General features: G+C 38.4%; 1 protein-coding gene across 1 annotated transcript; it reads left to right on the plus strand.

The window, feature by feature from the left end:
• The first annotated feature begins 4,970 nt into the window (after positions 1–4,970).
• On the plus strand, positions 4,971–12,561 carry LOC104587276 (binding partner of ACD11 1-like). The gene is made up of 5 exons (XM_010244819.3): positions 4,971–5,208; positions 10,857–10,960; positions 11,061–11,136; positions 11,645–11,728; positions 11,831–12,561. Exons 1-5 carry the CDS (start codon positions 5,203–5,205, stop codon positions 12,398–12,400), a joined length of 840 nt encoding a protein of 279 aa, XP_010243121.2. The 5' UTR covers positions 4,971–5,202; the 3' UTR covers positions 12,401–12,561.
• The last annotated feature ends 3,420 nt before the right edge of the window (positions 12,562–15,981 follow it).

Here is a 15,981-nt window from a genome sequence, read left to right on the forward strand (position 1 = left end):
TCCAGGCCAAAAGGAACAACCTACTCCCTTCGCCGAACTACCCTCAACTCGGGAGTGGGGGCAATTGATGAGGGCAGATTTGGCCCTCTAGTCACATCGTGCCACATGGCATCTTGGAACAGCTGGATGACACATGGACATCACCTAAGCAATGATTTGGAATCCCAGATCATGGTTCGTTTTCGCTCCGACCTAGCAACATCGACCACAACTTAGGTCAGCTAGGAGCACCTTGTCTAGGGCCGACTTGTAGCACCTTGTCACTGGCCGATGTGAGGAGCGACCTCCCTCAAGCGACCTCCCTCAAGGGACCTCCCTCCAGGAGGCGACTTGCGAGTTGTGCTTGCCGACAAATTCGGTATGCATATTCCGACACTCCCAAGTTTTTCGGAAGTTGGCCCACGTACCGAGTGTTCCAGAGGATGGTAAAGTGCGTGGCGGTTACCTTCAGGGATCTCAGACCGGTTAGGTGACCTCCCAAAAATCTCAGATGCGGTGCATGAAGCCCACGCCAAACAAAGCCTATATAAAGGGACCAACCCAAATGACACAAAAAGGTACGTGCGATTTAGTGCATTCTAGCTCTCCTTGTTCTCAAACTCTCAGCTCGCGAATACAACAAAATACTGACTTACGCATCGGAGCAGCCTCACCGGGTCTTTCACCCCGGTCCCTGTGAGCCCTATTTTGCAGATTGATCCAGCTCGCTATGCGAGTGCGTCCAAGCAATTCTCCAGCTAGGAGCTTCTAGATCACACACCATTATTAACGAATATTAAGAGGCACTAATTTTCAAACAATAAGGGTACATTTAGTCCATTAATTAAACCATAAGGGTAGTTTAAAAAATTTACCTAATTTTAAAATACCACCAGCAAATTGGAATCCGTGTAAAAAAATAGGTAAATTACATGGACCCCCTGTACTATTGGGGGTGACAACCTCCGTTAACGTTCCCAGTTAATTTGGAAAAAGTTTGTTGTTCCACTATTTAAAATTTTTTAAATACCCAAAAAGTTTGTTGTTAAGGCTCAATGCGAAAGGAGTACAAATGCAAATATGTGCATATGTACTCCTTCCAAACTGAGCCTAATATGTACAGTGCAAAGACAAACAAAATAATACAAAATTAATATAAGGTTTTGCACTTCTTTCCTCCGCTCCGCTTTCCTTCGTTCATGCCATGATATCACAATCGAACCCATGAACGATGGAGATCAGTCTCGTGATCACTTCTTCAACGAAGTAGCGAGTGGGACTGAATCTCCCTCTCTCCCTCAATAGCAACGATGATGATTTTGCATCGTCTGTACCAGGGCCGATATCCATAATTGCTTCAAGGTAACTGTTGATCCAGTCATTTCCCGCCATTAAAAGTCACCAGAGATCTCGTTAGCTTTTTTTATTACAGTTTGGTTGTATGAGGTATGAATTATAAAGGACACAATAACACAGGACTGAGAGCGCGCGCGGGGCGAGAGAGAGAGAGCATTACCTCACTTTCCTGTCGCCTATAATCAACTCTTTCGCCACCACCAACTATTATGATAATGCCATGATCAAAATCGTCAACTCCGTCTATGCTAGCGCTACTCTCAGCAGTTGGATATGCGACTTGCCCACGTCTCCCCTGCTTCCACAACATTCAGAAAGACCAATTTAACACTCTAGTCAGCTAGACGAGATGCGGTAGTCAATGTACAGAACTGCATCGATTTGGATTCTGCACTAGCAAGGTTCTTTCCATTTTAATCTGAACCAACATATCTATTATATTTTGGGTTCCATTGCTGGGTTGATTTTTTATAATTTTCATAGCATAGTTTTGCCAAGCTCAATGGTTTGCTATGCTAGAAGAATGGTTTGTTATGCTGATCGGATCGACTCCTTCAGCCGATCCACCTCGCAACCTGGGCAGCCATTGTAGTACACCTTCAAAAGAGTTCCTCTGTTCTCCGCCATTGGAGCACAAGGAGGAGCTAGCAGTCTCTAAGCTCAGAAGCTGTTGGCAAGCTTCTCTTGTTTAAGTACTGAACGTAGTAGCATCAAAAAAGCAATTTGAAATCCACACCATCCGACAATAGCATCAATTGATCTCTCCTTAGTGAAAAGGTCAAAGCAATGTGGAAAGGTCCCACTATATGACACCCCAATCCAGACGGACTGTCCCAATGTTTTCATCATGTCTTTTGCCATCTCCATTCTTATCTTTGCATCCAAAATGCAACCATTTTTTTAAAGTGGGTTATTCACTTGTTATTTGCACGTTTGAGTGCATAGTGTTCGCTCAGTCCCTCAGTATAATAAACAATGGATTGATATCACATGGACGCTTACAGTTGATTTTTCCCCTACGATGAACCTATGGTACATTGCAGGTCTGCGATGAACCTATGGTACATTGCAGGTCTGCGATGAACCCACGGTTCATCACATGCCCACGGTGAACCTATTCTTAGCACAAGCCCAAAGCAAATTCAGGTTGAACCTGCGATGAGGTTCACAACACTCAGCCCCACGATAAACCCTTAATCGCAACAGAATCTCGGTTCATTAAGAACTGGGCCCGGATATTATCTACACGTGCAACTTTGAAGTGACGAACATGACAAGGCGCCATGTGGGTCTAATAAGACGTTGTTCGCTAAGTAGTTACGTCACCAGTGTCACGTCAATTAAGTAAGGCACAAAAAGGGTAGTAGCACACGTGGGTTATGAAGATCTCCGAGTGAAAGGAAAGTCAATCGTTGGAAAGATTCCCATAGGGGCATGTGGCAAAACCCCAACAATGCTCCTTAATGATTGATAGTGAATCTAATATTTTCCTTTCTAACAGAAAATAGACACTTTTGACTCATTCCCTTTGGGATCTTGGGGTCATTCCTTATAAATAGGGATCCCCCTCATAACGGAATTCATTCAACTCTTAATTAACCCTATCATCAAATTCTCTGGTCAATCGTCTCCTCACTCCCCTTACCCTAGCCTCTTGGTTGATTCTTTGCTCCCGGTCTTCATTTGTCTTTGAAGGAGACCACTCCCCTAGCCTAACCACATCCTACTTACAACTACTATACCCTATAATCCCTCTCAATAATCGACGAGAACAGGGGATGTGAAGAATGATAAGGCCTCATCAGTTAAAGCATGAATAGTGCTTCGCCACTTCACTCTCTGCTACTACTATTCATCCTATATATATTAAACTGGATATGCAAAGAGTGATTCAGGTTAATGTCGTTGCTGGTTGAGGCTCTATTCTCGTTGAAGAAGATGATGAACAGTAGCATGAATAGTGCATTAACTTTGATCCTTTGTTGTTACCTTTACAAGTTGTCGTGGTTAACCCGACAGGTTGCTAGAGATTGTAGATGGGTTGCTAGAAAGTGCTCGGTTGCTCTTGTGGGTCATTCGATGAGATGCGAAAAGTAGAAGACATGAGTTTGAGTAGATTGGAAGAGATGAAGAAAGGAGTGATTGTTTAATGGTGTACTCAGGTGGAGATTTTGTTTAACCGATCGGTGGGATGTTTTCTAACATACTGGGTGGAATTCGACGTTGGAGAGTTTTAAGAGAGAATGGCAAAAAAATTAAAGGCAAGTTAATGGGGGGATTTTGGTAATTTAATGGTTTTTTGTCATCTAACTTAACGGTTGAGGGAATATTTGGGGTCTATGTAATTTACGAGTTCACATCTCCGCCCTACAAAATGCCCTAAAACATTTCATCCTCTACATAGTATTATGTAGGGGGAGATGTTCTCAATTCACAAGGGTAGTGTGTTGTGGGTAGAGGTGGACAAAGTTCGTATAGGCAAGAGATCTGGACTCTGCCCTACAACACATTCCTGGGATCGTCTCCCGTTGATAGTACCAATCCCGATGATGTCATCATAGGAAGATGTTTCCAATATATAGCGAAAATGTGTTATAGGGTGTTGTAAAACAATTCCTCGTAAAGAGACCGAATCTACTCCTCACCTTGCACGTCACAGGCGTCTCATAGGCACGTCCTATCGTGCACTGGCAACATCTCCTGTATTTATTTATTAATTATTATTCACGGAAGATGTTCTCAATGGTGGATGTGCTTATGAGTCGCCCATTTGCTAGGAGGAGATCCCGTCACCCTTGTGGGGCGGAGATGCGATCTCTTACCCAATAAAATAACCGAATAATGATTCATTGGCCGCTAATATTACGAGTTTACGACTAGAACCGTAGACGATACAAACCACACATGATGGCCAATTAGCTATGAGTTGCGGTGGCCGGTGGGCAGATAGCATTGGATTGGACCATCGACCACTGGCGGATGGCTATCATCACGTAGAATGATGATGTTTTTAAATCATCACAAAGGAAAATGCTTATTGCTTAATCAGGTCAATTGTCAATGCATCCCCACTTAATGGTTCTACTTATTATTTTGCATCGCAATACACTACATCGAACTCATATTATTTCCTTTTATTTCTAAATAAAAAGTGATCTGGGCACATTCCAATTGACTAAGAGCAAACATAGCTCCCCTTGTCTTTGGTAGATGGGATGTGCCCAAATTCAAAACATCGGCGCGGAAAATTTGTTGAATCCAAGGGCGTAAAATTCAAGGCTTATTTTTAATCATTCCGTAAGAATCTTCCCGTATCGAAGTCTAAAAACCGCGTGACGGAGTCTGACAAGTGACAATATAACGCGCTCCCTTCGAAATCGGATTTACTCACATTGTTTTCACAGATTATTTTTCAGCCGTGTATTGAGAATATCTCGCATGAATAAAGATAAAAAGTATGAAAATGTTCTCAATCCACGGGTGAAAAGACTGTGAGAACGGTGTGTGCACAACTTTGTAAGGACTGAATCCGCCATCGCTGCCGTCGTCGCCGAAACGAAAATTGCGTCGGTATCTGACGTCTTGGATTAGTTTACCGTCGGAGCAAACCACGTGTAAAGAATTCCCGGCAAGGTGTTTCCCGAAGCAACGTATACTGGGACAAGCTATTCACGGCTGGGTCCCCCCGAAGTCTTCGCCTTATAAGTATCTTACTCAAGTCCTTAATAACACGAGAAACAAGAAAGAACTTGAGTTTCCCGACTAGTCTAAGCTCTCTGGTGAAGTTCAGACTGGTTCTCGCCAGAGTTGGTTACCTCCAGCTTACCTTCTTTGATCGAGCTTTCACTTGCCCCAATAGTAGTCTCGATGTCGGTGAGTATATTTTTTTTCTTTCGGTAAGCGATGCCGACGTCTGTTGATTGGTTTCTTCGATGATTTAGCTATTTACTTGTTTCTTTTTGGCTGAGATTGCTTTTAAGGGCTGTGAGGTGTGTCTTGAATGATTAGAGGTGTTTAATGTAGCTCAGATTGATTAGTATTAGATTATGGATGGTATTTGGAATTGTAAATGGTTGTTGTGTTGCTTAATTTTTGCTTTGATTTCAGTTGGATTTGAATTTGGTTCGAATTCCAATTTAGTAATTAGTCCAGATCCGTGTGATTTGCATGCCTTCGACTTCTGGCGGATTAAGAATTTTGTTGAGACGAAGCAGTTTGAGCACGGTTGGTGGGTAAAGAGAAAAGCTGGAATACAGATAGAATACTTTATCCTTTATATCCTAGAGATGAAGAGCAGGGGATCTTCTGGCTTAAAGGCTGATCTGTTTACTTAGCTAAATGACAAAAGTAGCTCCCTTGGTCCATATTATCTGGCTATGAGTGTGAAGTTTTCAAATCCTTAAATCCTGCATGTGGACTTTGAATAGCACGGTTCCTTTTGTAAATAATTCTTGGACATACTAGAGATGCTATTCCAAGTTTACTGGTTATCAGATAGCTCTAAGGTGTTCCATATTGACATATTGTTTTCTCTTGCTATTGTTAGTGTCGCTATACAAAATCCCCATGCGAAAGCGTTATGAAATATGCCCCTCAACATCTGAAACATCTCTACAACAACTGCTCTAGGTCCCTTAACTCTTAACTAAAGCTACAGACTCTGCATCTTTGGGTTCCTCGTATCCTGCGGACAAATAACCATTTGGGTACACAATACATTCTCTTTGTTGCTTTCAATGATTCTTCTGAAACCTCTCTCTGGGAAAGTATCAATTCCTTGGACTTGGTGTTATGAATCCTTACTTGGTCTAGTTTCAACAACGCTGAGTGGTACATACTGAAGTCCAGAAATTGGAGGGCCACTCAGTAATTTTGTGTTTAATTTCTTTGAAATTGTTATCCTGCCAACAACTACTGCTAATAGATCTCTATTTCATCCATCTTTATGACCTTTTAGTTGTAGATCCCTATTACTGGGAAAACTGTGCTAGTCAAAGAAAGGTAAGAACTAAATATATAACTCCATCAACTAGTACATCTTCATGTTCCCTTTCAAGAGAGAAACAATCTAAACTATGGAAATTGTTAAATGGAACTACTGATTTCTGAGAAGTGATATTTATGCCTGAGATGGTCAGATATGGTTATAGAAGCAGACACAGAGATGGAAAAAGGAATGGGGATACAACTCTCCATTTCTTGAGTTCCAAAACACAGATATGGGTATGGTTATCCCATATGATATGCTTAAAGCCTGCTTGTATATCTAGCTTTTTAAGCCGAGTGTCATTTTCTCAGTAGCTATGTCTTGACAAATTTAACTAAGCTTCTAACATATTCAAAACTAATTGTACATTTTGTAACATTGTATCATTGATAAAAAAACATTGTATCATTTACATATTTTACTAGTGTTAATGCTAATAAGGATACTTTAGAAGTGTCCATGCAGTATCTAGTGCTATACTGGATTTGTGCCCCAGATAGGTCTCCTAAGCATGTATAGGCATCTGGGTATCACAAGTTTATACTCAAATGGTTTCTGGACTCTATAATATTTATATTAGCTTCAAAAAAGCTTCTGAGGCCATGCAGTGAGGTCATGTAACTTGGGTGATGAGAAAAAAGTCACTTGCCACTGAGAAATGGCAAAAAAAGTTCTTAATGCAGTAGCCATCCTGACAATATACAAGTTGATGGGGCATCATTTCTTCCTCCAAGCACACGGTGCATCCACCATGTATTTTCCATATGAAAGCTCTCCTAGGACACTATCTATTGCCACTGAGCACATTGATACCAATAGTCCAGGCAATGTGTGATTGGTTCATATCCCATCCATCTGGGAATATCAATTTGCTTCCTGATAATGGAGCTGTAAACAGAAGCATTCTGGTATCTCACTGAACACGATAATGAATCCCATTTTCATGTGTTCTGAGACTGAAGATTCTCCAAAACTCCAACCTAGCAGCTGATAGCTGAGCAAGGGGACTGTCTGTCTTTGTTTTTGTTTTTTATTTTGGGGGGGGGGGGGGGGCTTTTTTGTGGCCCTTAATTCATGCAGGGGCCTGATCATGGATTTGGTCTGCCCTTGGAATTATTGCCACCCTGGGGGCTTGTAGTTACGACTTTCCACAATTCATATTTTGACAAGTGCAACAATGTTAACAATTAGAATTAATGTTTTGAAAGGCATTTGAGGCATAAGGTAGAGGCATGGATGCCTCTGAAACCTAAACCTCAAATGCCTTTTGCATAAGGTGTATGCCACTGGTACACCTCATGCAGATCTCGTTGTGCTCAGGAGTCTTATACCTCATGTTCTGGACCATGCCTCATGTCTTTAGGTGGTGAAATGCCTCGCGTCACACTTCTGTGCTTTAAAACTTTGATTTGCATGGGAAGGGCTGAAACCTCCTTCATACAGAATGATGATATACACTATTTAATATTCCACCCAGGGAATGAAAAATAATGTTGTAAAAATTGTGAAACTGATTAAGGTCCAATCCACAAAAATCTTCTGAAACACAGACCTAAAAGTGGATGCCATATTCTACTTTGCCCATGGAAACAATCACCAAAAATCTCTTATGGTTGAAGTCTCTCTTTTGTTTCTTCCAAAAACAGCAGCATAAACAACCAACTGATAGGTGGGTCAGTTGGTACGGTTGCTGGCTCATTCCAGCAGAGACTTGGGATTGAGTCTGCTGCCACCAGGTGTTGGGGGGTTATGGGTATGGTGGATGGGATACTCCCCGAAGTTTGTCGCCCAATGAAAAAACAGCAGCATAAACATAATTGATCTGGTTAAAGATTAGGAAGAAAAATATAATATATTAAGAAAGAGAAAATGGAAATGCAAGAACTATATAACACAAAACAAAGGCCTAAGTAAAAAAATTTCCAAAAGAGAACAGAACTAAAGAAAAATACAGTTACATGAAGATAGAAAAAGATTATCAGAATAGAGAAGATCCTGATGCAACTTTTTTCAGTCTTCCTTTGATGAGGCTGCCAGCTAACCAAATGGAAGACTTCTGAATCCATCTGAATAATATGTTCAATTTGAATCAAGGTTCATCAAATGCATCTCTTATTCCAATCAGTGACCAACTGATAGAATCCACTTCAATGCGCAAGAACATATGTGATGGTCTAGGCTTCAATGTGCAAGGAGTACATATTTTACAATTAAACCACTTTTGTTGTCTTGCTACCCTTCTATGCAAACACAATTGTATAATTGCTTCATAATGACCAAGAAAACTTAAAAAGTATTCAAACCCAGTTGAAACTTAAATCAGCCGACCAAACAGAATTTCACTAACAATCTAACATGTCTCATTTATAAAACAACATAAGATCAATCATACTTTATGGACCAGAATATTGGGAGTAACAGCAAGTCCATAAAAAGTGTAGGGGTCTAGGGGAGGATTAAAATGGATGAGAGGGCTAAAATGAGAAATGAGTGTATTTGATGAAACTCAATCTTTGCACTAATTGGAAATGCAGGTAAGTAGCAGTGTTTTAAAAGCGCAAGGCGCAAAAAAGGTGTAGGAGTCAATTTGTGCCCAAGGTGCAAGGCGATGCGTGCTCCTTTTTAAGCAAGGTGCAAAAAAAAACTAAAAAATAAAAAAAAGCCAAAAAATTATAAACCATAATATTAATAAAAATATAAACTTAAATTTTAAAATAAATGTTTTAAAAAACCTATTATCTAAAATTAATATTATGAAACCCACAATCTCTTTTTTTCTCAATTGCATTACTTCAAGTGGCTAATGTGATGTAAAACATATATTACATTCCTAATTCTACGAGCTGCATTTGTGCCACACCCCTCGAGGCAAGCCCAAACAAGTCCAAGTTAGGTCTTAAATTTTTAGTTCTCACACAAAAAAAATAATGATTTTATAGTTTTAATTGCTTTTTAAGAAGGTATTTTATTAGGATGAATGAATGAATAACATGGACTTGTTTGGGCTTGCCTCGAGGGGCGTGGCATGGGGGGTCTGGGGGCGGAGCCCCCGACCCAGCCACTAGACACAAAAAAACAAAAAAGCATCAAATTTTCAAAAGGTGCATGCCTGGGCTGAGGCGCAAGGCTGCGCACTAGGCGTGCGCCTTTTGAAAGGGCTGCGCCTAGGACCTGGGTGCCTCACCTGTGCGCCTAGGCACGCCTTTTAAATCACTGGTAAGTAGTTTGATGGTTTGGCCATGTGAAAATAAATCAATGAATGCAATGCACTTTAGGCTCAGTTTGGGAGGAGTACAAATACAAATATGTAGAGTGCAAAACCTTGTATTTTGTATTGTTTTGTATATATTTGTATTGTACATATTTGTATTTGTACTCTACCCAAACTGAGTCTTAAGGGATGACTTGGTACAAATAAAATGTTCTGTAAGGGCAAGGAAAAGCGGATGAATTCTGGTTTGGAAAATATTGATAAAAAAAAAAAAATTTCTGGTTTGGAGAGAATGTTAGTTCATCTTTGAGTTTTGATAGAAATGGTCTTAGTGAAGAATGGATGAACATTTTTCATACTAACAACCTGACATAGATGGGGAAAACAGATGAGGATAATGATGACCCTTTTTATTCTATATGCATGCCTGATATTATCTCCATCTTCTTTATGAAAAGGGTCTAGCAGTTCTAATTGGATTTCTGAATTAGTTGAGCTTTCAGTTATGTATTAGATTCTGGTGTTTCAAATTTAAACTTTTTATCAATAACAGAAAATTTTCATTAGGCTCAGTTTGGAAGGAATACAAATACAAATATGTATAGTGCAAAACCTTACATTTTGTATTATTTTGTATGTATTTGCACTTACATATTTGCATTTGTACTCCTTCCAAACTCAGCCTTAATAAAAAATTGGAGTACAAAGAGAGTAGGAGAGAGGTAAGCTCCCTTAACCCTCCCCCAGGAAAAAAAAAACAAAAAGCAAATTACAGCATAGCCCAGAACATTTGTTCCCTTCCCACCCCTTGCTTAGCACGAGTATCTGCAAAGGAGTTGGCACTTCTCTTTACCCACCGTAGCTGAATTTCCAAACCTTGTGCTAGCTGATTGAACAATCTTTTCATTAGCAAACTTCCATAGACCATTCTTCTTTTTGCAGCCAACCTATAATAACCAGTTTTGAATCCCCTTCAACAATGAGCTTGCGATAGTTCAACTCCTTAGCCTTCTTCATCCCTTGCATCACTGCCAAGATCTCAGCGTGAAGTGAGTCACCAACACCAATAGGACCAGAAAATAAAGCAATGACTCTTCCCTCTTCATCCCTAAAGGTTCCTCCAAAATCTAGATGGGCCCGGGTTACCTGCCATCAAAACTTTGTGTACATTGAAATTCGTACTAGACTTGTCAAAACTTTTATTTCCCTTACATGTGTGTACCCCATGGTTGTGTTCATGGATTATGCCTGACAGAATATTAAACATAAGCACTTAACATGGTACTACTATCCTCTCTTCATTGCGTTTCTTTGATATTACAGATACAAACAGTGAAAATCAACAATGTTTCCTTAAGTGCAACAGAGCAAGATATCAAGGAGTTCTTTTCCTTTTCTGGTGATATTGAATATGTTGAAATGCAGAGGTTGGTTGATCTGTTATGCAATTCATGATCTTTCCTTTCACATTTATTTCTTTTTTTTTTTATTGGATTTCACGGTGATGAACATATTTGCTTGTTGCAGTGGGAATGAGTGGTCTCAAATTGCATTTGTTACCTTCAAGGATGCTCAGGGAGCTGAAACTGCAATGCTTCTTTCGGTGCATTCACTTCTCAGGATATATATATATATATATATATTTCCGGTTTTGATTTCCATTGATTGCAAACATTGAATCATTTGATAGGAACAAATATTTCAAGACATAAATGATTAACCTGTGGTTCCTTTTATACCACTGAAATTGTAACAAGAAATGTTATACTTGGATTAATATTTCCCGTACATTATGTCATATGTTAAAGCCTGATAATGAAACCCATAACCATTGTCTGGTTAGCTACGAATACCTACCTATCTTTAACCATTCTTTTAATGATGAGAGCTAGGAAGTCCCATCTTCTCATGTTGTGCTCAGGTCTTCCATTAGAAGGGATTACTCTTTGCTAAAGTTTGATATAATTGTTGGTTAAAATTCTATTTATTGGATGATACTGAACAATTCAGTTGACTGAAATTACCATGTGTTAAGGATATTTTTTGATGATTGTCTATGGATCCTTAGATGGTTCATCTTATGATATAATTCTATCTTTCCCATATCACAGGGAGCAACAATTGTTGATATGTCTGTCACAATAACTCCAGCTCCAGATTACCAGTTGCCACCCGCAGCTTTTGCCCCAACTGAAGTAAGATGTTGTGCAAAGTGCTTGTATTTTCTTTGAGATATTTTATTCATGACAGTTTCCAAATAAATGTGGTAAACACGCTTGTTTCTCAATCTCCTTCAGCCAAAGGAAACCAAAGTTCCTGGTGGTGCTGAATTTGCTGTTCAAAAGGCAGAAGATGTTGTTAGCAGCATGCTTGCAAAAGGCTTCGTCTTGGGAAAAGATGCCCTTAGCAAAGCAAAGGCCTTTGATGAGAAACACCAACTCACATCCACAGCCACCGCCACGGTCGCTTCTCTGGACAAGAAGATTGGGCTTAGTGAGAAGATAAGCATTGGTACATCTGTTGTCAATGACAAAGTCAGAGAAATGGACCAAAAATTTCAGGTTTCAGAGAAGACCAAATCAGCTTTTGCCGCTGCTGAGCAGAAAGTCAGTAGTGCAGGGTCTGCTATTATGAAGAACAGGTATGTGTTCACTGGGGCTTCATGGGTAACTGATGCATTCAATAAGGTTGCTAAGGCAGCAGGAGAGCTGGGCCAGAAAGCAAAAGAGAAGGTCGGCATGGCTGAAGAGGAGCAGAAAAGAGGGATGGTGGAGGACTATGCTCGGATTCATCTCTCTGAGTCACCAAAAGCTTTATCGGATGAGCAGCCTTCCAAACCTGCACCTGCACAAGGGTTGATTCTTTAATTGACTGAAATTCTGTAAATATCTTTGTCTAGTCTTGGGATTTTATTTGTGTATGATTTACCTGTTTTGTTCTTTTAGTTTGAAAGTGGTAAATGTAGAACAGGTTACTCCTATTGTTGGATATGATTGGTAAAAGTGACTGACTCAATTTTGTTACACAATCTGAATAAGCCGAACTTCATTTTCCTCTGTTTAATTCAGTGCGGCCTCCATAATTTCTTATTTTCCATAAATTTATTTGCCTATGTAAGCCTACATGGAATGTTTACTTTGCTCACTGTTTAAAAGCTTTGTGGCACAACCATTTCACCATAGCTCATTCCGATTGACTTTGCTGTTACATACTCTTTTTATGGGGACAAAAATGGTAGAAGAATCCCTAGTTGTATTCAAATGTTGGCGAATATATACAGATGTTTCTGGTATGCCATAATGAAGATTTTAGGGCCCGTTTGGTTCGCAGGAATGGAGGTTTGGAATCGGAATTGGAATGGACCATTTCGATTCTGGGTGTTTGGTTGGGCGGAATTGGAATCCGATTCCCATTCCGAGCGGAATGGCAATCCCCATTTTCGGGGATGGCTATTCCTGACCCACCTCCCCGGAATCGGAATTTCATTCCCTCTCTTTCTCATAAGAAAACAAATTGACAAAAAAACCCTCAAAGCTCTCTCTCTCTCGTTACTCCCTCATTCAGAACTGAAACCCATCTCATGTTCAGTTTCTTTTCCAAGCGAAGGGAACTGTGTGTGGCTACTCATTTTCCAACCATGACTGCTGCATGCCCTTTTGAGAATTCTATGCGTATTAGTGCAGTGATCGACGGTTTGGCTGAAACGGTGTTTGGTTTATTCTCCAAGCATCACAAAATTAGTAAGTACTAAGTAGATGGAAGAATCAAATCACGAAGAAATAATGGAAGAAACCCAAGACCCTACTCTCTCTTTCATTTTTTTTTTGATTTGGTGTCGCTTCTAATTAATCTATTGCACCTTGCTACTCAATGCAGAACAAGAGAACCCTTCTTGCCTCAGATACCCAAGAGCTACCTAAGAATCAAGCGAGTCTTTTCTTTTTTCTTTCTTTCTTTCTTTTCACTCCTTTTTTGTAATTTCCTGAAAGGAAAACCGTGGTTATTGGTTAAAACAACTCCTCGTCTAATCAACAACATTTATCCTTCCCCCCCCCAAATCTTGTCTTCTACAGAGATTTATCCTCGTCTAATCAACTGCATGCCCTAGTGAAGCGGGAACTTGACGAGTGATCGATGGTTTCAACCAATGTAAGGGAAGTCTTTGAGAGCAGCATTGATCGCTCTAATATATTGTTTAAAATTGCTGCAACAACAGGGAATTTATCCAAGTTATCTAAAGGTAAATTTATCCAAATATCCTAATATATATTGAAAACTCATTTCTATGCATCTCAGCAACAGATTTCCTAAATATAAATTTATCCAGGAGAATAGAGTTTGTGAAACCTATCTTACTGAAAATTAGTGTTTGGTATCACTATCATCAGTCTTATCCCACTTAAGTGGGATTGGAAGCATCAGTAAAATTACTCTATTTTGGTCTATGAAAAGCCATATGGTACCACTATCATCAACAACAACAAAAACAACAACAATTTCATATTGCAGGCTCAAAGATATTTTGTTGAAGATAGTCAAACCTTCCTAGATATTCATGGGAAATTATCAAGGGCCATATCCATTGGCTTATGTAGCTTGAACAAGTTTGTGCTACATCAATCCTGTTTTGTCATTCCGTTCCATCAAGGGCCATATCCATTGACCATTATTAAATTGCAAGCCCCAAAATAATTTCTCACTACTTCAACCAATGTCCTTTTACGCCTGATATTATCTCATTTCTGAGGATTTAAGGGAGGGGCTTCAGCCCCTTCAAGTAGCAGTCAAGGTCCATGATGGGGATAACAATTTTCAGGGCCACAGAGAATGGCTGGTACTTTTGTCTTTGGAGATTATTTCTCTATTTTTCTCTACTATTCTTTGGAGATTATTTCTCTATTTTTCTCTACTATTCTTTGGAGATTATCTCTCTTTTTAAGTTCTGCTAAGAACTTGGTGGGTTTGTTGGCAGAGGTTATATTTCTGGGACAACTCTCTCGTCCAAATTTGGTTAAACTCATTGGATACTGTTGTAATTTCTGCACTTTTCCTGCAAAATTTCTATGTTTTTCTATTTTTTTTGCAAAATTTCTGCAAAAAATATTGTAATTTATGCATTTTTCTGATTTTCTTGCAATTTCTGCAAAATTTCAAGTATTTTCATGCATTTCTCTGCAATTTCTTGAAAATTTTCTGTAAAATTCTTGTAATTTCTGCATTTTCCTGCAATTTTTGCAATTTCTACAAAATTCCTGATATTATCATGCATTTTTCTGAATTTTTCTGCAAAATTATTGTAATTTCTGCACTTTTCTGATTTCCTTGCATTTTTCTGCAATTTCTGAAAAATTTCAGGTACTTTCATGCTTTTTTGCAATTTCTTGCAAAAATTGTAATTTCTGCATTTTCTTGCAATTTTTGCAATTTCTGCAAAATTCCTGATATTTTCATGCATTTTTTTTCTGATTTTTTCTGCAAAATTTCAGGTATTTTCATGCATTTTTCTGTAATTTCTATAATTTTCTGCAAAATTGTTTTAATTTCTGCATTTCCTACAATTTTTTCTATTTCTGCAAAATTCCTAATATTTTCATGCATTTTTATTTGAAAATTTCTACAAAATTATTGTAATTTCTGCATTTTTCTGATTTTCTTGCAATTTTTTACAAAATTTCAGTTATTTTCATGCAAATTCCTGCAATTTTTCTAGTATTTCATGCGTTTTCTGAATTTTCTGCAAAATTGTTGTAATTTCTGTATTTTCCCTGCAAAATTTCTACATTTGTTTTGCAATTTCTGCAAATTTCAAGTATTTTCATGCATTTTTCTGAAATTTTTACAAAATTATTGTAATTTCTGCATTTTCCTGCAATGTTTCTAGTATTTCATGCGTTTTCTGAATTTTCTGCAAAATTGTTGTAATTTCTGTATTTTCCCTGCAAAATTTCTACATTTGTTTTGCAATTTCTGCAAATTTCAAGTATTTTCATGCATTTTTCTGAAATTTTTACAAAATTATTGTAATTTCTGCATTTTCCTGCAATGTTTTTGCAATTTCTGCATTTTTTGGTATTTTCATGCATTTTTTGCTTTTTTATTTTTATTAGGGACAAAATTGGAAATCATGGCTGATTTTTTTTCATGCATTTTTTTTCTGATTTTTTCTGCAAAATTTCAGGTATTTTCATGCATTTTTCTGTAATTTCTATAATTTTCTGCAAAATTGTTTTAATTTCTGCATTTCCTACAATTTTTTCTATTTCTGCAAAATTCCTAATATTTTCATGCATTTTTATTTGAAAATTTCTACAAAATTATTGTAATTTCTGCATTTTTCTGATTTTCTTGCAATTTTTTACAAAATTTCAGTTATTTTCATGCAAATTCCTGCAATTTTTCTAGTATTTCATGCGTTTTCTGAATTTTCTGCAAAATTGTTGTAATTTCT

The sequence above is a fragment of the Nelumbo nucifera genome, chromosome 1 (genome assembly GCF_055504915.1).
Source record: "Nelumbo nucifera cultivar China Antique chromosome 1, China Antique-T2T, whole genome shotgun sequence".
Taxonomy (NCBI): Eukaryota; Viridiplantae; Streptophyta; class Magnoliopsida; order Proteales; family Nelumbonaceae; genus Nelumbo; species Nelumbo nucifera.